Here is a 24,168-nt window from a genome sequence, read left to right as displayed (position 1 = left end):
TCCACCGTACGCACGCTTATATAACACGCACCGAGTATTGCGGACGTACTGCGTGCACTGCTGCGCAAGTCCGACGAGTCAGAGCTTGTTGTGGGGGCGCGACAAAGGCAGTGCCCCATCGGCGGAGCCACGACGCCGAGCAGCACTGCTGAATGCACGAGAATTCAGCCGATGCACGTCCTTGAAACTGCCACTACCCCTCAGCAAACTCTTGCTCACCCGCCCCGCACCTAGTCCGCGCTCGAAGACGGCGCACGCAACGGAGATCTTTAATGTGGCGGCGGCGGCGAGGCGCAGAAGCACGCCCACGTCCGCGACACACACACCAACGCCACCCCCCTGGCCGCGCCGTCCCACGCCACTCCTTGCCGCACGCTCGAAACTGTGACACAATGACATCTATTTATCTAAACAATGGGATTGAGTGGAGAGGGCTGAAACGGCTGGGAGGCCGCCAGCATGCTGCGTGACGAAACTAACGGACGGAACGGAAAGGACTTGAGGCAAAGTCCCCGAGTGAACGGGTCCTTTGTGGCGGCGGCGCCGAGCGAACGCCGGGGCGTTTACTTGGTCCAGCCGGGGATCTTGTTGTAGAAATAGTAGTCCATATAATCTGGTGGTGGTGGTTGTCAGCATGGCGCAGTGCGGGGTGAAAGTTTGAAGTTGAAGGGGGTTGCGTGAACACGGCCGTCCAAAGGCCACACAGCGGCCCAAAGCAGACAGACACACTGGCCCAATGCAGAGCAAAGCAGACACGACACTCACGGGAACCACAGAGCTTGTCGGTACGGGGGAGGTCCTGAATCGGGACCATACACATCTCCCAGCAGCAGATACCCTCGTACGAGGTGGTAAAATCGAACTGCGGGAGCTCCTCCTCCTCGGTGTCGTTACGGTTAACGGGAGCGGAAGTGCTGGGCGGTGTTAGTGTGTGTGCATGTGGGCGGGAGAAGCGAGTGCAGCCGGGAGGCTATGTAGCTTGGCGCAGAAGAAGCATGTAGTGTGGTGGTGGAGGCGTGACTTACTTGCGCTGGCACATGTTGGCTGGTGGTTTGGGTTGGGTTGGGTTGGGTTTGGGTTGAGGTGAGACTTGGTTGAGAAGTGGTTGAGAGTTGTTGGTGTGAATGACGAGCAGACATCCCGAATGATCCCAACTTATACATTCTCAGTAGCAGTCTCGCGCCGTCAGTCAACCCGCTGCACGCAACAAAGAAAGCAGCAGTTTGATGGCCGGTTTCATCCAGAGGGTGATGGGTGGAGTGTGGCACATGGCGAGTGACGCCGTGGCGCCAGTGTGTGATGGTGTGTGTGCGTGTGCGGGTGTGTGTGTGATGTGTGTGTGTCAGTGCGAAGGGGTGCGTGCGGGATTCATGTCGACGGCGTGTGTGGGCGCGGTGGGCGCGTCGGCTTGATGGCCTGATGGATGGCACGGACAATGAATGATGTGTGGGTGTGTGTTTGTGTGTTTGGTCATTGCCTCGTGGCCGCAGGAGGTCATCACGCACACAACACACACACACACTCTGGATGGCTGGAGCGACGCCGCACCGGCCGTCACTCACGGGCCCGGCGGCCAAAGCAGCCTCGTGTGCGTGTCGCCCGTCGCCCGTCGCCCTTGCACCTCGCGCACCTCCTTGGACTCGGACTCTGGTCACAGCGCGCCTTTGTCGGCCCCTCCGTGTGCCTGCATTCGTCATGTTGCCTCGCCTCGTGTCAGCAGACTCGTGCCGGTCCGAGCGGTGTTTCAAGTTTCACGGCTGACATGGCCCGACGAGCGGGCTATTGTTCTCGCGTGACAGGCATGGACAACACGCACACCGCCACGGGGATGAGCAAGGGGACCCCGAAACTGCTCGCTAGCTGGCCGTTCTCCGATAAGTGTGTGCATGGTGGCAGGGTGGGTGGTACAATAGGTCAAACGAGTACAGTACAGGGGATGGATGGATGGCGGGCGACGAGCGAGGATGAGGACGAGGGGTGCGGGGGTGTGGGCTGAGCGACGGTGGTGGGCCGTGCGAGGGGTAGGGAGCGAGCGAGCAAACGAGGGCCTTTCAGCCTCTCTGCCTGGCGTCCGGCGCCGCGCGCACCAGGCTATGACTTGACCCAGGATGGCCGTGTCCCGTGGTAAAAGTACAAGGCGTAGTCTGAGTGATCAGCGGGCTGTCTCGCCCCCTCCTGTCCGTTTGTCGTCCCCGTTCGGTGTGAGTCGTCTCGCCCGACGCCACGCACGCCACGGCACGTCGACTGGCGACACACAACAATCTACTCACGCAGGTCGCAGAAAAGACACGTGTTGGCGTTGATCGACGCGCTGCTCGCGCAGTTCTCCCAGATACATGTTGCGAGTGGGCGCGAGAAGAGGCGCGCGAGGGATCTGGCATGAGCAGTGGCAGCAAGGGAGAGCGTACGGCCGGTGCGAGTGCGAGGTTGCGGAAACGTGGGTGTGGGTGGACATGTTGTTGACGGATGGGATGGGGCGAGGCGGCGACGAGCCTCCCCGCACAACTCGCTATATACCTCGTCATCGTGTGACGACGCATGGAGGGAGGCGAGGGGTCGTCGGGGTTGGCGGCAAATCTGGGCGAGTGTTTCGCCTGCGCCGTACACCTCGCCTCGCCTACAGAATCAGCGAGCCAGAGCCGCAGGAGCGTGCGTGCGGCTCGCGTGACCGGCGGGTGCGGCGGTGGTTGGCGGCAGCAGAGGCAGCAGGGAGAGGGGCGAGAGGCTGCAGCCAAGCGGCATGTCAGCCGACCCACTGACCGACCGGCGCGCCCGCCCGCCCGTGCGCGACGACGTACCTGTGGGGAGGCGGGGGGTGAGTAGCGTCAGTGCTGCAGCGGCCAGTGCGGTAGTGTATCTGGGGTGTAGGTGGTGGCCGGTGCCGATGTCGGGCGAGGAGGTGTGGCATCTCGGCTCGGTCAAACGCGGTCATCATTGCACAGCGGCGACCGACGCCGCGCCGCGCCGTGCCGCGCGGCTCGGCATGACTGGAATGCGATAAACATGTCGTACATTTCGTGTAGCCCAGTGCCACTCTTATGTTGCCCACCCCCCAATATTCCCTCTACCGAGAGCGCTGTGAGACAGGCGCTGTGCTATGAATCTCCAGTGACCCACCTCATCGGATGCCGCTGGTGATTGCCAGGTGCCACATTCGGCCCAGCCCGAAACGACAAGGCGGTAATGTTATTTGGTCCTGAACCGACGCGGGACGCGACGCGACGCGCGGGATCGGCAACGGCGACGAAGTTCTTGGCGCCATCGACAACCAACAACTTCACTTTCATCTCCTCATCACACACGCCATGAGCATACTACAACTCCCCGACGAGCTCCTGCACGCCGTGTTCTCGCACTCTTCGGTACGCGACGCCGCGCGCTTGTCCGAGGTAAGTCCTTTGGCCCTCCTCGCGCTCACACCCAACAGACATGCCGACAGTTCGGCGGCGCGTACAGATCGTGCTCGGCCGTGCAGTGGTACAAGGCCGCCGTCACGGGCGGGGGGTACGTGAATGTTGAGCCGGTGGCTCTGCAACCGGCAGCAGCGGCCGAGAGCGATGTTCTTGCGGATGCGGATCCCGCCGGTCCAGCCTCCACGCCCCCACCGCCGGAGCGCCAGACACTCGGCTCCAAGGTCGCCGCGCTCCGCGCCCAGGAAACCGCCTGGCGCACGCTCACGCCGCACAAGTTCCAGCGGTTCGACATGCCGGGCAACCGCGCCGAGGAGCACGACTTCTCGTCGGGGCTAGTCGTGATCCACCGGCACGCGGGCGTGAGCGACAACATGAGCGAGGCGGAGGAGGAGGCCGACAGCCTCGAGGGGTTCCACCGGAACTGGATCAGCGTGGACTTTGGGCGTGTCGACCAGCGGCTCGCGAACGACTTCGGCGACGAAGACGACTTCCCGTTCACCCGGCGCCTGCTGTACCGCTCGTGGACGTGCATCGCCGGCATCGACGCGCAGGCCGACCTGCTCCTCCTCACCGAGGACCTGTGGCACTCGGACTCGACGTGCACGACCCGCTTCCACATCCTCTCGCTGTCGACGGGACAGGGGCACCCGCGCGCGCAGCACCCCGTGATCATGCTCAAGGTCGACGCCAGGGAAACGTACACCACGTCCGTGATGGGCCCCGCGCGCGATACCTGGAAGGGCGGGAGCTACTGTGTCGCTGTTCGCGGGAATCTCGTCGCGACCCTTGTGTTCAAGTATAGCGATACGGAGCGCGGGGTGCTCAGAGGCACGTTCATCGTCGTGTTTGACTGGACGACGGGGCAGGTGGCGCTCGTGAGTGTGTTCTGTGAGGTAACGACTGACGGACGGCAGACCATCTCCCTGCCCGAGACGCACGACTCGCCGTCGTTCACCTTCCTCGCCGACGACCTGATAGCTGTCGCGCCACTGAGGGCCGTCCCGAGGCCTGCGCATGTACCTCACGATCCGCGTCTTGCGCTCGAGGTGTATACCATCCCGCCGAGAGATGAATGGGCCGACTTGCTGCCGCCGAAGGACATCGTTGAGACCCTCGCGGAAGAGATGTCTGACGACGACAGTATGACGGACGATGAGAATGACAGTGGCTCTGGTAGCCTCGACGACGATGATGAGGTTGACAACGGCAGCGACAATGAGTGGGAGAGTCTCGACAGCGACGACGACGCCGCCGTCGATGCAGTTATCGATGAGCTCGCCGCCCTCGATGGTGCGCCATCAACCACAGCGGACGCCAACGGCACATTCGCGGCTGAGACTGCTCCCCCCGGCACACCCCACGACGACCCGTTCCCCGACATGGCCTCGGAAGTGTACTCGGACCCGGAGATCGAGATCGAGAACTGGGCCGACTCGGACAGCGAGTCGCCGTCCGAAGGGCTCCCGAAGCCGCCGATCCTGGACACGGGGGACTTTCTGAAGCTTATCCTCGGGCCGGGCGACCCCGAGCCGAGCGTGCGCTTCCTCCTCCCGCCCATCGCGGACGACCAGCGCATGACGCAGGCGGTCATCCTGGGCCATGGGCCGATTTCACCGCCGTCAGCGGCATCGCCGTCGCCGTACGCTGTCCCGCGCAACTTTGACACCGACGCCGACACTGGCGTCCTCGTCCTCGGGTTCCAGGTCACGGGCGCTGATGGTCCGCCGAAGGATTACACGCTCTTCATGCGTCAGGAGAAGCTGGCAAGCTTGGCGCGGTCACATGCCAGCCAGGCGACGGCGCCGACAGAAGTCAGGTGGGCGGACTGGGGCGAGGAGAACACGCGTATCCTCCCCGAAGCGCTCTTCGCGCGTGAGACCGCCGACAACGAGGGGTGCAAGGTGGGTTATCCACGCTGAGCGCAGCGCGCTGACGGCAGAACTACTGGGAAGCAGACTACGAGGCCCGTGCGCACGGGTACCGCTTCGCCGCGCTCCGTGGGTTCGGGCACGAGGGCAGCAGCGCATACACCGCTGCCGACAACGGCGTGTTCGATCTCGAGGTGTACGACTTTGCGCCGGGTGCCGAGGTGCCCCGGTTCGACCCGGTCGACGAGCGCGGCCTGGAGGGCGGGAGCGCGGTGCTGCGTTCCGACGCGACAGTGCTCGATGGCTTCGCCGTGCCGGTGGTCACGCGGCTGCCGTTCCTCGCCACGCGGCGCCGCCTCGCGCCCGAGCTGCGGCTCGACTCGAAGGCCGAGCGCCTCGGCTACGGGCTGCTGCTTGACGCGCAGCGCGTCGCGCTGTTCCGCCTGCAGGACGTGGGCGAGGTCGCTGGGAGCGAGGTGCAGGAGCTGCTTGTGTGGACGTTTGGGCGGGGCGAGGAGGTCCGCGGCGACGAGGTGGCGATCGCGCAGAGCACCATTGCGGCGCCGCGGCTTGCGCCGTCGTGGTAGGGTCTGTTGGGCACACGACAGGCGTGTCACATAGAGGGCGTGGGGCAGACATCAACGCAGATCTGTATCATGGCCAGGGAGGCGAGGCCACCAGATCTGTCAGATAAGCAGGGATTCAATAGCTGTCCGCTGGCTGAACTGAGCCGTCAGATAAGCAGGGAGTCAATAGAGTAGATTAATGGTAGATCAAACGCCCGGGCATGTATAGGCGCTGCTTTGTCCAGCGTTTTATGCACATTGTTGGGATGATGAGACGCACAAAAGCGCAAACGCCAAACACGGAGAACGGAGCCAGTGGCCCCTGCGTATCAGTCACCCCTGCCGTGCCACAGTGGCATGTGCCACTAGACCCCACTCCACCACTCGACCACCACCACCGGACCTCGAACACACACGACACACCCACCCCGACACACAACACACAGCCGCGACACACAACACGCAGCACACACATCACACGCTCGCACTCCTGCGCCCGCTGTCCGAGCGCTAGGAGTTGATGGGGCGAGGGCGTGCGCCGCGCCGCGTCGTGTGTTGTGCGGCAGCCTCGTGTTTGGGTGTTTGGCCGCTGGGGTCGGTGGACTCGTCGTGGTCCGTCGCGACCAGTGATGGACGGCCCGGCGGTGGGGATAAGTAGTCCTCTGGTGGCCTGCTCTCGACTCCTCACCAACTCTCTCACTCCTCTCTCTCTCCTCCTTCCAACCACCCCACCCTTACCCACAACCACAAGACAACATGGCCAAGGCTACCTTTGTCGCGTAAGTAGTCAGTCAGCACGCGGCACCGCTCACCCACACCAGGCCCCGTAACAACAACAACGGCGAGTCCTCGTCCTCGGGCTACAACTCGGCGTCCTCGACGGACACCAACTCGAGCGGCGGCTCGTGGTCCAGCGACACCCCATGGTGTGACTTCGCCGGCTGCCCATGGGATGGTGGCCACACCATCCCCGATGCCACCACCGAGTTTTACAACCTGTGCGACACGCGTAAGTTGGCGTCAGCGTCTGGCGGCGGGGCTGGGCACAGCTGATCAGTGGCAGATTATCCCCGTTACCTCTTCGAGGGCGAGATCCCCGACGGCCGCTAAGCGGCGCCCTCGCGCGCACCGCGCGCTGGTTCGGCGTACTGGCGTCGTTCCCACAACCTTGTAGGAGGCCCTCGGCCCCCGCCATTGGTTCGTAGAATATGCATAGATGCGTAGATTGGTGCAGGTGGTGCTGTTACCTGCGTGCGAGTGGCGGGAGACGCAGGCTTGGTGCGCGCTGGCGGCCCGGCGCGGTGATGCTGATGCTGATGCTGGGGTGTTGACGCCGCGTTGTCGTGTTGCCGCTCCACTGCCAAGCTTGGATGGAGGCGGCGGCGTCGCTGCGTTCAGTGCGCAATGACCCTTGCGGAGCGTCCGTGCGCGAAGTCTGAGGGAGCGGCACGCGGAGTCGGAGAGAGGGCCACGCCGAGATCATGGCTCCTGTCACCGCTCCTCCTCCTCGCCGTCCTCCTCTTCCCCTTCCCCCTCGCCTACGCGCTTCTCCCCCGCGCCCATGATCTTGGCCCGCAGGACACACCGCTCGCGCGTGTACTTTGTCCGCTCGCGCTCGAGCGCCGGCTTGACCTGCACGGCGATCGTATCGATCTTGCCCATCGCCTTGAGCGTCTTGAAGAGGTATAACCGGCGGTTGTTGAGCGAGAAGTAGTACGGCGCGGGTGGTGCGCTCGCTGCTGCTGGTGCGGCCTTGCCGCGTCCCTTGCGCTTGCCGCCGCGCTCCTCCTCCTCGTCGTCGCTGTCCCCTCGGCGGCCCTTCTTGCCCTTTGACGAGCCGCCCGCCGGTGCCGGAGCGGGCGTCTCAAAGTTCTCAATCACGGTGATGTACGGCACGTCCTCGATCTTGGTCTGGCCTGAGAGGATCTCCTCGAGCGTCTCCTCGATGCGCTTGTTGCAGCCCGTGAAGACTGGCCGGATGCGCGCGTGCGTGAAGTAGATCTCGTCGGGGTCCATTTGGACGAGGGTGCGGCCGGCGGCCGTCTTGCGTGACATGGATGCGGAGTGGGTCGGTCGTGCTGATCGTAGTTGAGTCGTGAGCCGTCTGAGGGAGGCAGAGATGTCGTGCTGCCGGCGTTCGTGCCGAAGTCGTGAGATGGACGTGAGATGGTGGACCGTGAAATTATCGCCAAGATTGTCAACATTGCGTTGTATACGGTCCGTCTGTCCACGTGAATTTGGTTCCGTCAACGGTCACTCCGTGAGTCGATCGGCCCGATCAGTCGAGAACATGACGAGGACAGAGTCGAGAACGTTGGCACGTTAAAGCCGTCCTTTGAGCCTCTGTCTGCCCCAGACGGAGCATGCATCACCCGCTCCGGGCCGTCTCCGTCGGTCAAAGGCGATAAAAGTGGAGCAGGTGACAGCGAGCAAGAGATGGATTGTGTGGAGAGAGTGGAGGGGAGGTTGGCATTGTATATTCGGCGGGTAGCCGTGTCGGGTATCGCCGTGTGCTTGTGGTGGAGGCGACAGGTCCGGCGGATCGGCGGGTTATCTGCGGTGGGACTGGTTGAGTGTGTTGGATGCGCGCCGCCTCGACTCCTGCTCACATTCGCAATCTCACAGCCGACGTGCCTCGACCCCGTCAACCCCTCGACTGTTGTTGGTAATCACAGCAGTCTCGGCAACCCGACAACGCTGCAGCAGCCCAGCAGAGCCCGCAGTGACCGACCGCTGACCCTGCCGCGTAACCGACATCGCACCAGGCCGAGTCGGCATCACACCGACAGGTACCATCCACAGTCGTCCCCCACTCCACGCCGCCGCCTATATTATCACAGTCGATGAGGCTGCCATCTCGACGTCTGCCCTCCCAAACTGAACAAACACTACACCTAGATCTGTACGTCGCGCTGCCGGACTCTGACTGACACCAGAACCATGCCGTCCGATAGCCCCGAGTCGTTCGATCGTGAGTGCCGCACGCTGCAACAGTGCTGACCGCAGTGTTCTGCTACGGCACCCTCCTTGTCCCCGCCATCCTTGCGCGTGTGCTCGGTCGCGATGCAAGCGATCTCAAGTTCCAGGACGCCGTGCTGGATGTGAGGTGTGATGACGGCTACGTCGCTGACGGCAGGGATACACCCGGCACCATGTCAAGGGCGAAGACTACCCCACTATTATTGACGAGCAGGGCCTGAAGAAGCTGCTCGGCGCCGATGCAAAGTGAGTAGGAGTCATGGATGACGCTGACCCGCCAGTGAGCTCAGTGCCGATGACCGCTGGACCCGCGGCACCGTCGTGTCGGGCTTGACGCGCAAGGACATTGAGCTCCTCGACGTGTTCGAGGGATCGGTACGTTATCACCGTCCATCTTCGTATCCTTTCTAACCACCACAGGAATACAAGCGCGTCCAGGTCCTTCTCCACACCCTCACCAACCCCCGCACGCTCGCCGACCTCCCGCCAGTGCTCGCACGTCCCGAGCAGCGAGCCTCTGCACGGTCCTCGGATGCGTCCTCGTGGGGTAAGGCCTCGGCTTGGGTCTATGTCTGGAACGCTCCTCTCGAGCGTGTTGAACCTGCTATCTGGAAGTGAGCAGCTCCCGTACTTGTAATCGAGCTGACCAGCCTCCAGTATCGAGGCCTTCCTCCGCGACAAGGCTCATGTGTGGACGACCCTCGGCGACGAGTATGCCGATGTCGACGCGGCGCGCTCGCAGATCGCAGCTGGCGGCGCTGTTGCTGGCGGTGCCGCGGTCGCGGGTGGCGCGTTCTCCGCTGCCGACGCCGAGGGAATCGTGGGCAAGACGATGCCTGGGTTCCCCGACTTTGGACACAGTATCCTCAAGGAGTGGTCATTCAGGCCCGGATGTGAGCTGCTTTGTAATGACCGGGAAGTCAGCTAACACCTCAGATGTCAACTTGAACCACGGTAGGTTGAGCTGATCGTTGAGTTGCGACCGAAGCTAAGCCCCAGGTTCGTACGGCTCCACGCCCAACGATGTCCGCGACGCGCGCAAGAAGCTGTGCGACTACATTGAGAGCAGCCCCGACATCTTTATCCGTCTCGAAGTCGAGGACAGGATCGCCAAGTCGCGCGCGGCCGTCGCTCCCATCATCAACGCCGACGTCGACGACGTGGTGTTGGTGCCGAATGCCACCCACGGTGTCAATACCGTCATCTCCAACACTGACTGGGTTGAAGGCGACATTCTCGTCGTGTATGCCACGACGTACGATGCCGTCTCTCAGACCGCCAAGTACACGTGTGACCGGAACCCTCAGCTCCGCCTCGAGGTCATCGAGCTCACCTTCCCCACGACACATGCCGAGATCGTTGCAAAGACTGAGGCTGTGTTCAAGAAGTACAACCAGAAGGCCAAGGCCCCGCGTGGCGACTCTGTTCCGAAGCCTGTGGCCGTCGACGGCAAGGAACGTGTGCGCATGGTCGTAATTGACAGCATTGCCTCCAACCCTGGGTGAGTTATACCTGCTTGCGTGAGCTGATCCCAGTGTCGTCTACCCCTGGGAACAGGTCGTCTCGCTCGCACGTGAGTATGATGTCCTGTCGCTTGTCGACGCCGCGCACTCGATCGGCCAGCACCATGTCGACCTCAAGAAAGCCGACCCCGACTTCTGGGTGTCCAACTGCCACAAGTGGCTCATGAGGTGCGTGGATGGGTTATGTACGATGCTGCAACCCGCTTACGCCTCAGCCAACGCTCCACGGCCATCCTCTACGTCCCGAAGCGCAACCAGCGCCTCATCCGCTCGTCTTACCCCACCGGACACTACTACGAGTCGGAGCGGTATCCTACCACCACGGGTCATGTTCACCCGTGGAACTTTGTCAACCAGGTGAGTGCCAGATGAGCTCCTCTCTCAGGCCCTTCACCTGCTCACACCACAGTTCGCGTGGAACGGAACGCTCGATTTCTCTCCGGTCGTCACAGTGGCCGATACGGTGGCGTTCCGCAAGAAGATTGGCGGCGAAGACCGTATCATTGCGCACAACCACTCGCTTGCCGTTGCGTGAGTTGTGTCGACGAGCTGGCTTCCAACTGACACCGCAGTGGCGGCAAGCGCCTCGCGAAGCGCTGGGGCACGACCTTTATGGAGAACGACGCGGGCGAACTGACCGCCGCGATGGTCAACATCGAGCTGCCCAATCTCCCTCCCGCTGTGCCGGGTGAGGACGGGCGCCTGAAGACGATCGTGTGGGAGGAGTTCCAGAACCACAACTGCTGGGCGGCGCTCTACGTCCACGACGGCAAGTACTGGACGCGCCTGAGCGCGCAGGTGTGGAACGAGCTGAGCGACTTTGACCGTGTCGCCGAGGCGTATGAGGCTGCCGCTGTGCGCGTACAGCGAGGCGAGCTGAAGCAGTAGGTAGATCTAGAGTATACACATATGCCTTCCCTTCCTATCCGAATGAATGCATCTGAACAACCCTTCTAACATTGCGCGTGGCTCGCCTCACGCCGTCCCGTCCTACTCCACGCTCACTTGGTGTGGCAGATACGCAGAGGTCCAGGGACGTGGATGTAGTTGTCGGCGTAGTTCTTGGGGGGGATGCGAGGGGCCTTGGGCTCCTGGATCCAGTACTCCCAGCCCTGGCGCTCGGCCTAAGTGCAGCGAATGCGAGCGGAGCGAGCATGAGCGACAGCGGGTAGGAGTGCGCGAGTGCAGCGAGCGTGCGGAGCGGGGAGGACGGCAAGCGGTGGAGCGAAGGGGCATGCCGGGGGCCATGGGAGTGATGGGACGGGTCGCAAGCCATCGGAAAGGTCCAATGTGAGATGTGATGAGGCGATACCGGTCGAGAGACAAGGAAAACAGGCGTCAGCATTGTCACAGAGATCTCTGCGCTGCGCGAGCGAACGAGAGCAGGCGGGTTGGGCAGAGCAGGCGAGATGAGAGCCCAGCGCGGGGCATCACGCCAAGCCAGTCCCTCCGACTCCAACCCACGCCTCGCTCGCTCGCTCCGCTCGCTCCTTCGGCGAACTCACAAAGCGCACGGCGTCCTCCTGCGTCCGGAACACGAGGCTCGTGCCCTGCATGTAGTCTGCCGACGACTGCCACCCCATGAGGGGGTTGGTCCAGCGCCCGGCGCCCTGGAGCGTGTCCCAGTCGATGCGCCAGACCTTGGTCTTGCCCTTGCCCGACTGCATCGTGTTCTTGGTGGGCTTGTAGATGCGCACGCCGCGGTGCCTCAGCTCCTGCGGCGCGTCCGACACGACGTCGGCGGTAATGTCGCGCGCGCTCTCGTGGACCGTTACTAGGCCCGAGGCCTTGCCGGCCACCACGTCGGCAGGCTGCACGTGCTGCGTTGACCAGCGCTCTGCGGCCGGGGCGGTCGAGCTGAACGCGCGGACGGCGGGGCGGGCCGCGCGGAACGAGGTGCGGAGAAGCGACATTGTGTTGTGGGAGTGGTGCTTGGTCGTCAACAGACGAGATGAGCTCGTCGTTAACACCAGCCTGGTGCAACCCGCACCCACAACCGACCACTCCGAGCGGGACTAAACGGCGTTATGACCCCGTGGCGCCGCCCCACCAGTAGGAGCTGCGACAAGTGTCACAACATGGTGCCCATGCCAATGCTACCACATGCATAGACCGCCGTACAATGCTTAAGGGCTAGGGAAACAGTTACAACAATAGGGCTCTCCAGGTGGTACAAATGATTGGAGACAGTATGCAGCTGGAAGCCGGCGGCTACCGAAGCTTGGCTCGCTTGTTGGCCGCCAGTTGGCTCGCCCCTGTGGCAGGGCGGAAGTTGCTGCTGCTGGGTAGACGGCCACCGGCGAGCGAAGGCGGCAGACTGGCAAGTCAGCATAGGCGGAGCATTCTAACCCACCTTCCCATCTTCGCGTCGCCATTGTCCTCGTGCGTGACCCGGCGCTGGGGGTACGTGATCGTGCTGCCCTCGAACACGCTCGATGTGCCACACCCCCCGTCCTCCTGGAACCACGGGTGCACAAGCGCCTCGCGCGCCGTGATCCGCTTGGCTGGGTCCCACTCGAACAGCTTGGACAGCAGGTCGTACCCGTTGCTGCTGCCCGATCTGCTGCCGTACCACGTTGGCAGGGGGTTGCCCGTCGGGTATGGACCTTGAGACAGATACGTCTTGTGCTCTGGCATGTGGAGAATTCCTGGCCAGTGCTCCGCTATTGGGGTGAGCAGGAGTCTCCTTGCTGGGTCACTCACGCTTGACAGGGCCCAAGACGTCACAGATCTTGGCCATCTGGTCCCTCTGGAATGGTAGCGACTTCTTGCTGTCGAGCTTGGCCTCCTCGCCCTTGAAGATGGGGCGGAGGGATAACAGTTCGGCGTAGATGCAGCCCACGGCCCAGAGGTCTGGGGAGTTAGTCAGTCCTGTAGGGAGGACGAGGCACAACTCACCAACTGCAGCCGTGTAGTGTTTCGAGCCCAGGATGAGCTCCGGAGCACGGTACCAGATGGTCACGACGACCTTGTCGCCTCCATACAGACCACCCTGAGCCAATGGCTTATGCCATAGACGTGCAAGACCCAAGTCACCAATCTTGACCACACCGTCCGAGGTGACAAGAATATTGGCCGGCTTCAAGTCACGGTGGAGCACAAACGACGAGTGGAGGAAGTGGAGTCCACAGAGCAGTTGGTGCAGCAGGCGGCGGAGAGTTGGCGCTGGGATGGGGGTTCTCAATGTCTGCGAGTGGTGGTGGATAATTTGCTAGTCCAGTCAGCACGACTCACAGCGCCCCAGCCCACACCACGCCCACACCCACCAAGAAATCGTGCTCCGCATACTCGAAGACCATGTAGATTGCCTTGTCTTCGAGAATCACCTCGCGAAGCGCAACCAGGTTACGATGCCGCAGCTCGCGATTCAACTGGAGTCGTCAGCAGCTGTCCTCCAGACCCCTGCACACTCACCATGATCTCACGCGCTCCACTCTGACTGATGCCAGCATACGTCTGCTGATCGCCCTCCTTATCGGGCTTGAACTTCTTGATCGCAAACACGTCCCCCTCTTTGGCTGGCATATCGCCAGGGCGCATGCACAGCTCGGGATTATTCAGCGGTTCGTCGGCCAGGCCTGGTGTGGCCGAGGGCGACTTGGACCCCCCAACGCCGAGGGCAGACCGCGAGCTCGCCGAGAGCGCACTCTTGCCCGTCGCTTTCGGGGGCGGGAGGAGAACAGCCTTGTACACTCGTCCATACGTCCCTGCATTGTGGTGAGCTCTGATCTGTTGGGCAATACTATGCCAAGGCTGCTACCCACCTGAAGAGATGAAGCCGAGAATCTTGTATGCCTTGAGGACGCTGCTTGGTGTCAGCCGAGTGCCCACTGTACCATTCTGGCGCGGGGTGCACTCCCTCCACTTTTGGGAGCTGCCCGCCTGCGTGTGACCTACGTTCTTCGCTCCCTGTCCCGTTTCGCCCTGTAGGCGTGCATGGGGTCGACCATGCTTGTTGGCCGTGGGGTGGCCAGCGTCGTCATGTCGATGGATGGGAGGAGAGAGGATGGATAGTGATGGCCGCTGGTGAGGGAGGGACGGCGGGGCTGTTGGCTGGCTGGCCTGGCTGGTTCACTCGTTGGGTCACTCGCTCGCTCGCTCGCTGGGCGGGGCTCTCTCACTGTGACAAGTGTCACCCGACAGTGCAGCCGAGCCAGTTCATTTTATCACGTGACTCAACCGGATGTTACGTAATCTTGGTTTGTGGTGCGGAATCAAATGCCACCCCGATCACCCGCTGTCACCGCGCCACCCAAACACACCACCACCACAAAGGTCAAAACAACAAATCAGTCACTAAACAAACAGCAACCACTCGACTTGTTCAAACCACTCACATTGGCCATCACGGCGCCTGTTTCTCGCACCCCCCTCACTTCACCGACACCGACGGGGCGCAACAACGCCATAGGGGCACTCTGATCATGTCCATCCCATCACGCTCCCCGAGGCGCAGACAATCGGCAGCAGCGACGTTATCCGATCACAACCTCAACACCTTCGACGACAACCTCACTCTTCCAATCACCAAGCAGGAGCAGCGAACTAAGGGCCACAAGCGTGCCACTGTATCCATGGGGGGTGAAGGCTTGCGCTTCTCCGTTGGATGGGAGAACTTGAGCGAGGGACAAAAGCTGCGTCGTTCTGCGGTGAGTTGGAAGGCCTTGCAGCGTTGGCGGTAACTGACTGCCCCAGCAACCCCGCAAGTCCATCCTCAAGGGCTCCGTCACGGAAGACTCGACAGCGCAATTCAACTTCAGCATCAGCGATGCCCAGGCCGAAACCATCCATTTCGGGGACCTGCCCTCGCGCATGGACGCAAGCTCGAGCAGGGGCCCAAGAGCCAGCTTACCGGTCACATCCGCGCACGAGAGCCTGGGCGCCAAGCGACGAGTCAGCTTTGCTCCGAGCGCCCATGTCAGGTGTGTTCTACCTCGCACTCATGCACGTCCATCTGACATCGCAGGATGTTTGAGAAGAAGCCTGCGCGCAAGTCGTTAGGCGTACCTGCCTCGTTCCGCCCGGCGCCGACGGCGCAATCCCCATCTCGTCGTGCCCGGTCGTCGCTCTCCTCGCAGCAGGGCCGCCAGTCATTGTCCAGCGAATACGCATCCCAGCCTCCTCCTGCAATCTACTTCCAGGGCGAAGGCGAGGGGCAGGGTGAGGAGTCGATGGAGCTCGAGTCGGAGAGCGAGGCGTCGGACATCTCTGCCGACTCGGATGAGATCCTGGCTCAGGTCACGTCGAACTCAATGAACTCGTTTGCCGTGAACGACAACGTCAACCCCGACTTCAGCGAGGAAGAAGACGAAGACGCTGAAGGCGAGATGGACATGGAGGACACGATGGTTGGCGGGGGTATCGTGCAGCAGGAGTGGGAAGACGACGAGGAAGACGACGACGACATGGAACTCGAGAGCGAACCGGCTACCGACAATGGCGACGACGAGGAGAAGACTATGGACTTTACCGTTGCTCTTGGTGGACCGATGCCAGCAACCGCCCCACAGACGGCCATGCGCTCCCGCGCGTCAATCGGATACACGCACGCAGAAGCTAGCGAGGGAGCCCCGATTCTCCCTGGCGAAGGCGACTACGCCTTGGATCACGATGCCGACGAGATGGAGATGGATGAGACGGCTGTCTACGGTGGCGTGTACGGCAGTACAGATGAGAGTATCTCTTCTGGCGATGACACTGGCGGCACCAGAAACCCCGACGCCGTGACCGGTACATTCAACTACACCATCGGTGATGCCAGCGGAATGGAGCTCACCACCGTCGGCGGTGGTATCTTGCGACAGAGGACCGCAACGTACAACATGTCGACAAACATCTTTGCCCCTACCCCGGCTGCTCCGGCGGCAGATGACAACACCGGCGACTTCCTATCCGCTGGTTCGTTCGCTTACCCTGTGTTATCTCCCATCAAGGTGCCGAAGCCTGTCGCTACTTCCACCCTCAAGGCATCAGTATCCAACCCTTTTGCGCCTCCGCCAGTCTCTGCCCCGGCTGAGCCTACATTCAGCCAGGGATTAGCGCAGAGCACTAGCAAGAGCCCGGCCAAGAGTTCCCGCTCGAGGCAGTCTCTTGGAGGCGCCAGCACGCCCAAGCGGACACCGAGCAAGAGCTCGGGTGGCACTCCGTCATTCGCCCGACCCACCACTTCGTCTGCTCAGAAGAGCCGGGACGCTCGCGGTGGTTCTGCTGGGCCGTCGTCCACAGCCCCGCTTTCGGCTCCGAAGCCACCTCAACCCCCCGCTACCGCTCCCCAAAAGCGCAATATCTTTGGTGCCAGCCCAGAAATGCCAGGCACCTCAGCGCCACGACCGACTGGCATGGCAACTGCGGCGAGCGTTGCCAAGAAGCTGGACTTTACGTCTGCCCCTACCCCGGGATCTCTGTCCCGCTCGGTGCCACCCTCTGCCTCCCAGGTGGCAGCGACTACCCCGCTCCGTCATCCGCAGACAGCACCAGCCACGCCGTCCAGCGCCCGGAAACGACCCCGCACCGACAGCGACGACGAGGACGTTGTCTTCCCTAGCGCCAAGAAGACGGTTGTACAGAAGCCCCCGTCGCCCGTGAAGAACATTTTCGCCTCTGTGCAGGCGGCCGAACCCGCCCCAGAGGAGGATGACGAGGCCGAGGCCTCGACTGAGGACACATCTGGCGACTTCCACACTGCTCACGAGCAGGCGACAGCGAATGTCTTTGCTGAGGAGGCGGTTGAGGAAGACATCGAGGAGGAAGTGGCTGAGGAGGACGTGCAGGGAGACGAAGAGGAGGTCGAGCGGTCACCAACACCGGAGCCCGAACGCCCTCTCCCTCAGTACACTGGCACACCGGGTCGTCAGTCACTCGGCATGCCTCGCAAGTCGATGGGTACTCCAGTCCGCCATCTGAAGTCGCCTGCCGAGGGCATTGTGGTTCGCGAGTCGTTCGGCTTCGGCTTCACTTTCCCGCCGCCTACACCATCTCCCGCCTTTCCGGAGGAAGATGAGCTCGCTGAGCCTGAAGAGGCCGCACCTATTCAGCTGACCACTTTCCTGGAAATGGTCGGAGCACAGTTCATGGACGACCTGCCTGCCGCCCCGCGCCGTCGTCGTAGCAGCGTTGGACGGGGCGTTCTCGGGCGTGGAGATGGCGGCGAGCGCGAGTACGCCATCCACGACTTTGCCGAGGCCCACATTGAGGGTATCCTGCTCAACATGTTCAACTGGGCGATCCAGAAGATGAGGACGGACATCGATACCGGCAAAGAAGAGCTCGCATCAACAGAGGCCATCTGTGACGCCGAGAACCCAGCCGTCGTGCGCGATTACCTCAGCGCCAACGACGAGGACCGGCAGCTGTTCGAGTTCACCCTGCGCGAGTTCAAGGCCAACACCCAGCTGCGGGCCCGCTCTCAATGGTACGACTGGAAGCAGAGCCTCATGGAGCGTATTCTCCCCGACTTTAGGGAGATTGTCGAGGAGATGAAGTCTGACGCGGCGCGCCACGCTGCAAGCAAGGAAGTCTCCGACAGCCTGCTACCCGACCTCCGTGCACGCAAGGCAGAGCTCGAGGCTGAGCTGGCCAAGCGCCGTGCGCAGGTTGCCGAGATTGCTGCTTGTGACCCTGAGGAGTTGGCGGATCTCAAGGCTGCTGTTGTTGAGCAAAAGTACGTGGATCTCTTGTGCCTAATGGAGGCTAACCCTCAAACAGTGTTGAGATTGAGCGATTCAGGTCAGAACTGGAGACCAAGACCGCCAAGAACGAGGAGCTTTCGACTCGCTTGACTGAGCTCACGTCCGAGGCTGGGCAGCACAACGCTGCGCTAGAGGTCGCTCGAAGCATGTGCGACCAGTTCATGCCCTCGGACGTGATCCGCCTTGAGCGCGAGTGGAAGAGTTTGCAGGAGCTCCACCGGTTCCGCGTGGTCCGCATGGGCGCCCAGGTCGAGCTGGTGTTCGCAGGCGAGCTGTTGCTCAGTGTTCAGAGCAAGGACGTCAAGACCGCACAGCTGAGCCTTGTCAACCCCGGACGTAACGACGCCACCGCCGGCCTGCTCGCTCTCACGCGCAGCGCCTTGGCCGAGCTCATGGCTGCGCACCAAATCACCAGCCTATCCGCCCTCGTCCGCGCTGTTGGGCAGCTGTGGACCGCCGCTCGACACATTCGTGGCGAGCTCGACTTGCTGTCGATCTACTACCCGGCCACTTTCAAGCTCGAGAACGGCGTGCTGACATGCACTGCGGCGCTGATGCTACCCGCTGCGTCCGCCCGCGCCCGCCTAAGAGTCCAGCTTGGCCCAAGCACACTCATCTCCTGGCCCGAGGAGCTCAAGGACGTCAACGTCACCGCCGATGTAGTGTATGGAAGCGTCAGGTAAGTTGTCTCTCCCGCGAACACCGCTCACTCCAGCCCCGATGTGTTAGTCCGCATTGCCCAGGAGACGGTCGCCAAGTCTCTTCCACACGTCCCCGGCGTGCTCCTCCAGGCGTGTGCCGAGGCCGCTGCCACTCAGACATAACTGCCACTTGTGTTGTATTTTGCTTCTGCCCACCATATAAATGTAGTATCGTTTCCTCTTGTGTCATGTTCCGAGACAATCATTCGCTGTGATCGAGTGCACAGCACTGTTCATAAGCAATCTCTGCATTGTCACCTATGTTCAGACCAACTCTTCTCAAGCAACATGGCCAACGTGTCAAGTGACCTCGATACACCAGAGGGACGCGAGTTCATAAAGAAGCTCGACAGCCTTCAGACGAAGCTGAACCATGTCTCGACAGGGGTTTATCAGCTCTGCGTAGACAGAGAGTACCGGTGCGCATGGTTGCCTCGCTCAATCTGACGGACAGAGAGGCTTGCTTCGCGGCACGACTGTTCAACAGCTATTCCAACACGAGCGCAGACAAGCTCAGGCCGCTCCCGACCCCGCCGGCACGGCCCGTATCCGTCGAGGCTACGACCGAGGTACCACCGCCAGGCGAACCCCCAGCTTTCTTCCCCGCAACCGTCGGCGACGCCCATCGCCTGACCGACGAGCAGGTCAGCGTGCTCCTTGCTGCGTATGGCCTGACAGACCAGGGCGACTTGGATGCCAAGCGTGCGCGCCTGTGTAGCTTTGTCGGCTGTCTACCCCCCGGCACAGCTGGCGCATGATGAATCCATAGCAAAGTAACAATGACGTGGTACAGCGACTCGATGATCCACTCTCTCCACTAATACAGCTACACTTTATCTCTTTACTCGTCCGAAATCTTGGGCGCCAGGAAGAACTGGAGCGTGCCCTGCTCAAAGTCGAACTGGACGAGGAGAGGGACGTCGTTGCTCATGTTGAGCGAGACCTCACGCGCAAGAGGCGCAGACTTGGCAAAGTTGGACAGGTACTTGAGAGAGAAAGTAAGCGAGACTTGCTTCTCGAGGATGATGGACACTCCGACGTCCTCGTCGCTGCCGCCAGTCTTGGCCTTTTTGGAGCCCTTGGCGCCGCCGTTGGCCTTGCGCTTCTTGGGGCGGTCCTCCTCGTCCTGCTCGTCCTCTGCGACACGGGTCAGTAAGCCTCTCCTGGCGTCCAGCGTGGCACTCACCACCCTCCTCGTCGACATCAGGCTTCTCCTCACGCTCCTCCTCCTCATCCTCATCCGGGTCGGGCTTAGCGCGGGCGCGGGCACCACGGTCGTTGCCCGCGCTCTGCTTGAGCAGAACGGATCCCGAGCCGACCTCGCCGTCCGATGAGAAGCGGACACCCTCCTTGGACGCCTCTATCTTGACCGACTCGCCAAGAGCAGCGAGGTCACGGCAGATGCGCTGGAACTCGGCAGACGACATGGTGATGGTCGCGTCGTACTGAGTGTCGGGGATACCGAGGTGCTCCTGGTCAATGTCCATGAGCTTCATCTCGTACTCTCCGACGCGGTCCTCCTCTGTGGCGGGTTAGTTGGGCCTCCAGGTGAGAGAGTGAGCGACGTACTGGGAGACTCGAAGACCAGGCCGAGCGAGTCGGCGTCATCAGCAGCCTTGAGAGTCACAATGTCGTTGTCCTTGGCACACTTGAGAATCTTGGTGAGCGAGGTGAGCTGGGTGGGTTAGCGAATGGATGCGTTAGGAAACGGTCAGCAGCCGACTCACGTTGACACCGAGAGGGATGTTGCGGTCGCAGCGGTACGATTCGAACTGCTCGGCCGCGAGCTTGAGCGACACGAGCGCGACGTGCGAGTTGTCCATGGCCTGGAGGGCCTGCGTGAGGTGTCAGCGGCCAGACGCATCCCTGAGGCTCAGCAGTACTCACAATGCCCTCGTCAGAGCAGTCGAGGTTGCCATCAGTAACGAGCTCCTTGATGGCTGGAGGAAGTCAGTACCCAGTGGCGTGTGATGAGCTGCCGCCGGGAGCGACACAGCCGGCCCCACTCACCGTCAAGGAGCTTCTTGAGGACAGCAGCCTGCTTAACACGAGCCTCGAGCATGGTGGTTGATTCTGTCTAGGATTGTTTTGGGATGAGCGCAAGAGACAAGAATGTCGAGAGGGACGAGTTGTTTGGAAGAGGGGAGGGGAGGGGAAGGAGCAAATGTCAGGCAAGGTCAGGGGAGAAACGCGACGCGTTGATGCAAGGGCCCATGTTCAGTGGTTGACGCGTCTGGGTTGTCTTTACACGTGGCTTTATGGGTGGAAAGTGATACTGCCATCCGCCAGTTGAGAGCGTGGTCGTGGCGTGGCGACGCGTCAAGGCACGGCGGCGATGGTCACTGCACTGCGTGTCTGTCAGCGGCGGCGGAGGCGCGCGGTGACGGCGTGTCCTGCGTCCTGCATGATCGCTTCAATTCGGCCACCACCACCACTGTACCACGTCCATCCAGATCTCCTCACCTTAGCCACTATCACCTACCTACCCCTCATCGTCACACTTTTGACGCAGCAACACGCACCGCCGCATCGCTGTCGATATCGCAGTCTTGTCCGCGTCCATTTAAACCCCCCAAAACCCCACCCTCGACACTCGTTATTGTTCTTCCCCCCCATCCCATCGATTAATCACTAGCAAACGTCACCCAAATCGCAGCCACATACCGGACACGTTCCTTCCTTGATCATGGCCGCCCAGACTTACAACACGCTCCCAGTGAGTAGTCACCACGGCTGTAACACTGCCCCGAGCAGACCAAACCCTCGACGCGCATATCTGACACTGCCCCAGCTGCATGAGTCGTTCAATGTCTACGTCTCGCCCTCATCATACGTCTTTGAGCCCTCGTCGTCCTCGGTTCCCGTCGTGGGCGCCGAGCGCGTCGTGAATGAGAAGGACGTTCGTGAGAGCCTGCACGTCGATCGCAAGACTGGCGCCCTTAGCCTCAGTGGTGAGTAGCTGGAGCTCTGCGAAGTACCCGCTGACATCCCAGTTTCCTCTGCCATCCCATACGGCAAGGAGAAGGTTATCTCCTGTTACGGTATCCTGGGTGTTATCAGCCTGGCAACGAGTAAGTCGTGATCCCATGCCTTCCCAGTATCCAACAGGTGGACGTTGGACACCGGCACACGTTCATGCCGATTGAGGCCGATCCACCGTGTTGCACGGCGTCGGCGGCATGGTGCCCACCGTCGACTGCATATCGCCGTCCACCAAGCCCGCGATCCCCGGCTAACGACCTGCAGCCGACTTTCTTGTGATCGTCACTGGCCGCAAGCCATCGTCCAGACTGCTCTCGCAGGCCATCTACCTTGCGACCGACTTCCGCCTGCTGCCGCTCAACCCCACGTCCTCGTCGCAGGCGATTCTCGGCCACCCGGTCGAGAAGGAGCTCGTCCAGCTCGTCGAGCGCGGCCTCAAGAACGGCAACCTCTGGTTCTCGTACGGCTGGGACCTGACCAACACCCTTCAGCGTCAGAAGGAGCAAGAGGATGCGGGCCTGGGTGCGTCGACCACCCCGCTGTGGAAGCGTGCCGATGAGCGCTTCTTCTGGAACCGTTTCCTGCAGGAGAAGCTCATCGACCTCACCGAGAGTGGCGCGACCGACCTTAGCCGATTCATCCTGCCGGTCATGTTTGGCTGTAAGTGGCTTGATCTGGGCGCCGTACTGACGAGCAGCCGTTGAGCTTAGGTCATCGACGATCAACAACCGTGACTTCCTCTTCGCACTCATCGCGCGCCGCTCGCGCCACCGTGCCGGTACCCGCTACTTCTCGCGTGGTGTCGATGACCAAGGCGATGTGTCCAACTTCAACGAGACGGAGCAGATCGTCCTCATCGACCCACTCCCAGAGAACGGCGTCGCTGGTGCGAACCGCGGACGCGTGGACGGCCGTGAGCGCCTCAGCTTTGTCCAGATCCGTGGCTCGGTGCCCCTCTACTGGGCTGAGGTCAACAACCTCCGCTACAAGCCCGACCTGCAGATCATGGAGAAGCCAGAGACGGTCGCGTCGATGAAGAAGCACCTGTACAACATGGTCGACAAGTACCAGTCGGTGTACCTGGTCAACCTCATCAACCAAAAGGGCTACGAGCAGCCCGTCAAGGAGGCGTTTGAGCGCTACATTACGCAGGCGACTGCCGACCACACTCTTGCGGACCGAGCCCACTACGTCTACTTTGACTTCCACCACGAGTGCCGCAAGAACCGCTTTGACAGGATCCAGGTTCTCATTGACAAGCTGGCCGAGCCCCTCAACCGCATGGGCTATTTCTATGGACAGGCGAATGCCTCTTCTGGCTTCAACTCGAGCCCTGCCACCCCAAACAAGGTCGTTTCAAAGCAGAGCGGTGTCATCCGCACCAACTGCATGGACTGCCTCGACCGTACCAACGTCGCGCAGGCCGCCCTGGCCAAGTGGGCGCTCAACGAGCAGCTCCGCAAGGTCGGCGTTCTCAGCGCCAAGGAGTCTGTCGACGACCACCCCGACTTCATGCTCGACTTCCGCAACATCTGGGCCGACCACGCCGACTACGTCTCGAAGGCGTACGCTGGCACCGGTGCGCTCAAGACCGACTTTACGCGCACTGGAAAGCGTAGCAAGCAGGGTCTCCTCAATGACGGTGTCAACTCGGTGTCGCGTTACGTCCGCAACAACTTCTTTGACGGCGACAGGCAGGATGCCTATGACCTGGTCACTGGCGCCTATGTTGCCCAGCGTGGCGGCATTCCTCCTCTCACCGACACGCGCCCGCTCCTCATCCGCTCGATGCCATACGTGCTGGTGTTCGCCCTCACAATGATCCTTGCGGCCGTCACGCTCCCCCGCCAATCTGGTCAGTTGCTGTCCTCTGGACAGACACAGCAGCTGACCCCGCGCTCAGAATGGTCGATTTACTCCTTCCTGTTCCTCTGGTTCATCCTTGCCTTTATCTCTGGCTCGTTCATTTGGGGTAATGTAAGTGTGGCGGCGGCGCCAGGCGATCCGCGACTGACGCTCTCAGGGCATTTCGTACGTCTCGTGGCCTCGTCTCAACCCTCCGTTCGAGATCCTCTCGTACGAGGGCCAGGGCTTCAAGACGTCTAGGCGTGGCCGTGGCTTGTCGATTGGCAGCGTTGTGCCTGGCATCGGCAAGCGCAAGGCTGGCCGTGGCCGCAACGAGGAGTACGACCTTGGCGCGAAGAAGAAGGGCGCTCTTATCGACTAAACACCCGTTGTCACCAGCGCGACAACCGCGATAACCCTCTCTCTCCACTAGACGTGGGCTGTACGGACACGACGCGGATGTGAATAATGTTGCATCAGCTAAGCCCACTGCGTATTATTAGACGGTTTCGGATATTTCTATGCACATCATGACCTGTGACTGGAGCGCATGAGGTTGTCGAGATTGAATTGTAATGCCCGCATTAGGAATGAGTGAAACGT

General features: G+C 61.7%; 11 protein-coding genes across 11 annotated transcripts; 6 read left to right on the top strand and 5 right to left on the bottom strand.

The window, feature by feature from the left end:
* Positions 1–563: 563 nt before the first annotated feature.
* LOC62_04G005776 (uncharacterized protein) lies at positions 564–1,039 on the bottom strand (the record flags this gene model as incomplete). The annotated part of the gene is made up of 3 exons (XM_062772328.1): positions 564–613; positions 766–914; positions 1,026–1,039. 3 exons carry the CDS (start codon positions 1,037–1,039, stop codon positions 564–566), a joined length of 213 nt encoding a protein of 70 aa, XP_062628312.1.
* Positions 1,040–3,305: 2,266 nt separating this feature from the next.
* On the top strand, positions 3,306–5,868 carry LOC62_04G005775 (uncharacterized protein; the record flags this gene model as incomplete). The annotated part of the gene is made up of 3 exons (XM_062772327.1): positions 3,306–3,389; positions 3,428–5,314; positions 5,353–5,868. The coding sequence occupies 3 exons, from the start codon at positions 3,306–3,308 to the stop codon at positions 5,866–5,868; spliced, it is 2,487 nt and encodes an 828-aa protein (XP_062628311.1).
* Positions 5,869–6,603: 735 nt separating this feature from the next.
* On the top strand, positions 6,604–6,957 carry LOC62_04G005774 (uncharacterized protein; the record flags this gene model as incomplete). The annotated part of the gene is made up of 3 exons (XM_062772326.1): positions 6,604–6,626; positions 6,669–6,856; positions 6,911–6,957. The coding sequence occupies 3 exons, from the start codon at positions 6,604–6,606 to the stop codon at positions 6,955–6,957; spliced, it is 258 nt and encodes an 85-aa protein (XP_062628310.1).
* A 381-nt stretch (positions 6,958–7,338) lies between these two features.
* LOC62_04G005773 (uncharacterized protein) lies at positions 7,339–7,902 on the bottom strand (the record flags this gene model as incomplete). Its single annotated transcript, XM_062772325.1, has 1 exon — positions 7,339–7,902. The coding sequence occupies one exon, from the start codon at positions 7,900–7,902 to the stop codon at positions 7,339–7,341; it is 564 nt and encodes a 187-aa protein (XP_062628309.1).
* Positions 7,903–8,477: 575 nt separating this feature from the next.
* On the top strand, positions 8,478–11,274 carry egt-2 (Hercynylcysteine sulfoxide lyase). The gene is made up of 13 exons (XM_062772324.1): positions 8,478–8,749; positions 8,784–8,818; positions 8,854–8,948; positions 8,984–9,072; positions 9,108–9,201; positions 9,247–9,440; positions 9,484–9,719; positions 9,763–9,780; positions 9,826–10,327; positions 10,362–10,517; positions 10,565–10,706; positions 10,759–10,880; positions 10,922–11,274. Exons 1-13 carry the CDS (start codon positions 8,691–8,693, stop codon positions 11,235–11,237), a joined length of 2,058 nt encoding a protein of 685 aa, XP_062628308.1. The 5' UTR covers positions 8,478–8,690; the 3' UTR covers positions 11,238–11,274.
* Positions 11,269–12,286, bottom strand: nuo-21 (NADH-ubiquinone oxidoreductase subunit, mitochondrial). Its single transcript, XM_062772323.1, has 2 exons — positions 11,855–12,286; positions 11,269–11,473 (listed from the first exon to the last, which is right to left on the bottom strand). The coding sequence occupies exons 1-2, from the start codon at positions 12,260–12,262 to the stop codon at positions 11,351–11,353; spliced, it is 531 nt and encodes a 176-aa protein (XP_062628307.1). The 5' UTR covers positions 12,263–12,286; the 3' UTR covers positions 11,269–11,350.
* A 168-nt stretch (positions 12,287–12,454) lies between these two features.
* SSN3 (Serine/threonine-protein kinase SSN3) lies at positions 12,455–14,370 on the bottom strand. Its single transcript, XM_062772322.1, has 8 exons — positions 14,247–14,370; positions 14,114–14,154; positions 13,764–14,056; positions 13,616–13,720; positions 13,248–13,560; positions 13,053–13,202; positions 12,703–13,012; positions 12,455–12,666 (listed from the first exon to the last, which is right to left on the bottom strand). The coding sequence occupies exons 1-8, from the start codon at positions 14,330–14,332 to the stop codon at positions 12,561–12,563; spliced, it is 1,404 nt and encodes a 467-aa protein (XP_062628306.1). The 5' UTR covers positions 14,333–14,370; the 3' UTR covers positions 12,455–12,560.
* Positions 14,371–14,656: 286 nt separating this feature from the next.
* spc7 (Kinetochore protein spc7) lies at positions 14,657–18,934 on the top strand. Its single transcript, XM_062772321.1, has 5 exons — positions 14,657–14,998; positions 15,045–15,271; positions 15,316–18,009; positions 18,054–18,716; positions 18,753–18,934. Exons 1-5 carry the CDS (start codon positions 14,774–14,776, stop codon positions 18,859–18,861), a joined length of 3,918 nt encoding a protein of 1,305 aa, XP_062628305.1. The 5' UTR covers positions 14,657–14,773; the 3' UTR covers positions 18,862–18,934.
* A 92-nt stretch (positions 18,935–19,026) lies between these two features.
* LOC62_04G005768 (uncharacterized protein) lies at positions 19,027–19,496 on the top strand (the record flags this gene model as incomplete). The annotated part of the gene is made up of 2 exons (XM_062772320.1): positions 19,027–19,157; positions 19,193–19,496. 2 exons carry the CDS (start codon positions 19,027–19,029, stop codon positions 19,494–19,496), a joined length of 435 nt encoding a protein of 144 aa, XP_062628304.1.
* Positions 19,488–20,891, bottom strand: pcn1 (Proliferating cell nuclear antigen). The gene is made up of 6 exons (XM_062772319.1): positions 20,749–20,891; positions 20,626–20,678; positions 20,466–20,573; positions 20,308–20,413; positions 19,925–20,260; positions 19,488–19,875 (listed from the first exon to the last, which is right to left on the bottom strand). The coding sequence occupies exons 1-6, from the start codon at positions 20,798–20,800 to the stop codon at positions 19,580–19,582; spliced, it is 951 nt and encodes a 316-aa protein (XP_062628303.1). The 5' UTR covers positions 20,801–20,891; the 3' UTR covers positions 19,488–19,579.
* A 533-nt stretch (positions 20,892–21,424) lies between these two features.
* On the top strand, positions 21,425–23,947 carry SAC1 (Phosphoinositide phosphatase SAC1; the record flags this gene model as incomplete). The annotated part of the gene is made up of 7 exons (XM_062772318.1): positions 21,425–21,454; positions 21,530–21,689; positions 21,732–21,809; positions 21,985–22,380; positions 22,418–23,575; positions 23,624–23,697; positions 23,744–23,947. 7 exons carry the CDS (start codon positions 21,425–21,427, stop codon positions 23,945–23,947), a joined length of 2,100 nt encoding a protein of 699 aa, XP_062628302.1.
* Positions 23,948–24,168: the final 221 nt, after the last annotated feature.

This window comes from Vanrija pseudolonga, chromosome 4, assembly GCF_020906515.1.
Source record: "Vanrija pseudolonga chromosome 4, complete sequence".
Lineage (NCBI taxonomy): Eukaryota > Fungi > Basidiomycota > Tremellomycetes > Trichosporonales > Trichosporonaceae > Vanrija > Vanrija pseudolonga.
The sequence above is the reverse complement of the archived record's forward strand: the minus strand, read 5'-3'. Positions and strand labels throughout refer to the sequence as shown.

Coding starts and splice junctions, on each gene's coding strand:
- spc7 (XM_062772321.1), top strand. CDS start 14,774: ATGTCCATCCCATCACGCTCCCCGAGGCGCAGACAATCGGCAGCAGCG. Junction 15,272..15,315: donor GCTCCGAGCGCCCATGTCAG/GTGTGTTCTACC, acceptor CTGACATCGCAG/GATGTTTGAGAAGAAGCCTG. Junction 18,717..18,752: donor GTAGTGTATGGAAGCGTCAG/GTAAGTTGTCTC, acceptor CGCTCACTCCAG/CCCCGATGTGTTAGTCCGCA.
- nuo-21 (XM_062772323.1), bottom strand. CDS start 12,262: ATGTCGCTTCTCCGCACCTCGTTCCGCGCGGCCCGCCCCGCCGTCCGC. Junction 11,474..11,854: donor AGGAGGACGCCGTGCGCTTT/GTGAGTTCGCCG, acceptor CGCTGCACTTAG/GCCGAGCGCCAGGGCTGGGA.
- pcn1 (XM_062772319.1), bottom strand. CDS start 20,800: ATGCTCGAGGCTCGTGTTAAGCAGGCTGCTGTCCTCAAGAAGCTCCTT. Junction 20,679..20,748: donor CCTCAAGAAGCTCCTTGACG/GTGAGTGGGGCC, acceptor GACTTCCTCCAG/CCATCAAGGAGCTCGTTACT. Junction 19,876..19,924: donor TGATGTCGACGAGGAGGGTG/GTGAGTGCCACG, acceptor CCCGTGTCGCAG/AGGACGAGCAGGACGAGGAG.
- SSN3 (XM_062772322.1), bottom strand. CDS start 14,332: ATGACGACGCTGGCCACCCCACGGCCAACAAGCATGGTCGACCCCATG. Junction 13,561..13,615: donor ATGCGGAGCACGATTTCTTG/GTGGGTGTGGGC, acceptor TGACTGGACTAG/CAAATTATCCACCACCACTC. Junction 12,667..12,702: donor GGCGACGCGAAGATGGGAAG/GTGGGTTAGAAT, acceptor CTGACTTGCCAG/TCTGCCGCCTTCGCTCGCCG.
- egt-2 (XM_062772324.1), top strand. CDS start 8,691: ATGAGGCTGCCATCTCGACGTCTGCCCTCCCAAACTGAACAAACACTA. Junction 8,750..8,783: donor CAAACACTACACCTAGATCT/GTACGTCGCGCT, acceptor GACTGACACCAG/AACCATGCCGTCCGATAGCC. Junction 8,949..8,983: donor TCCAGGACGCCGTGCTGGAT/GTGAGGTGTGAT, acceptor CGCTGACGGCAG/GGATACACCCGGCACCATGT.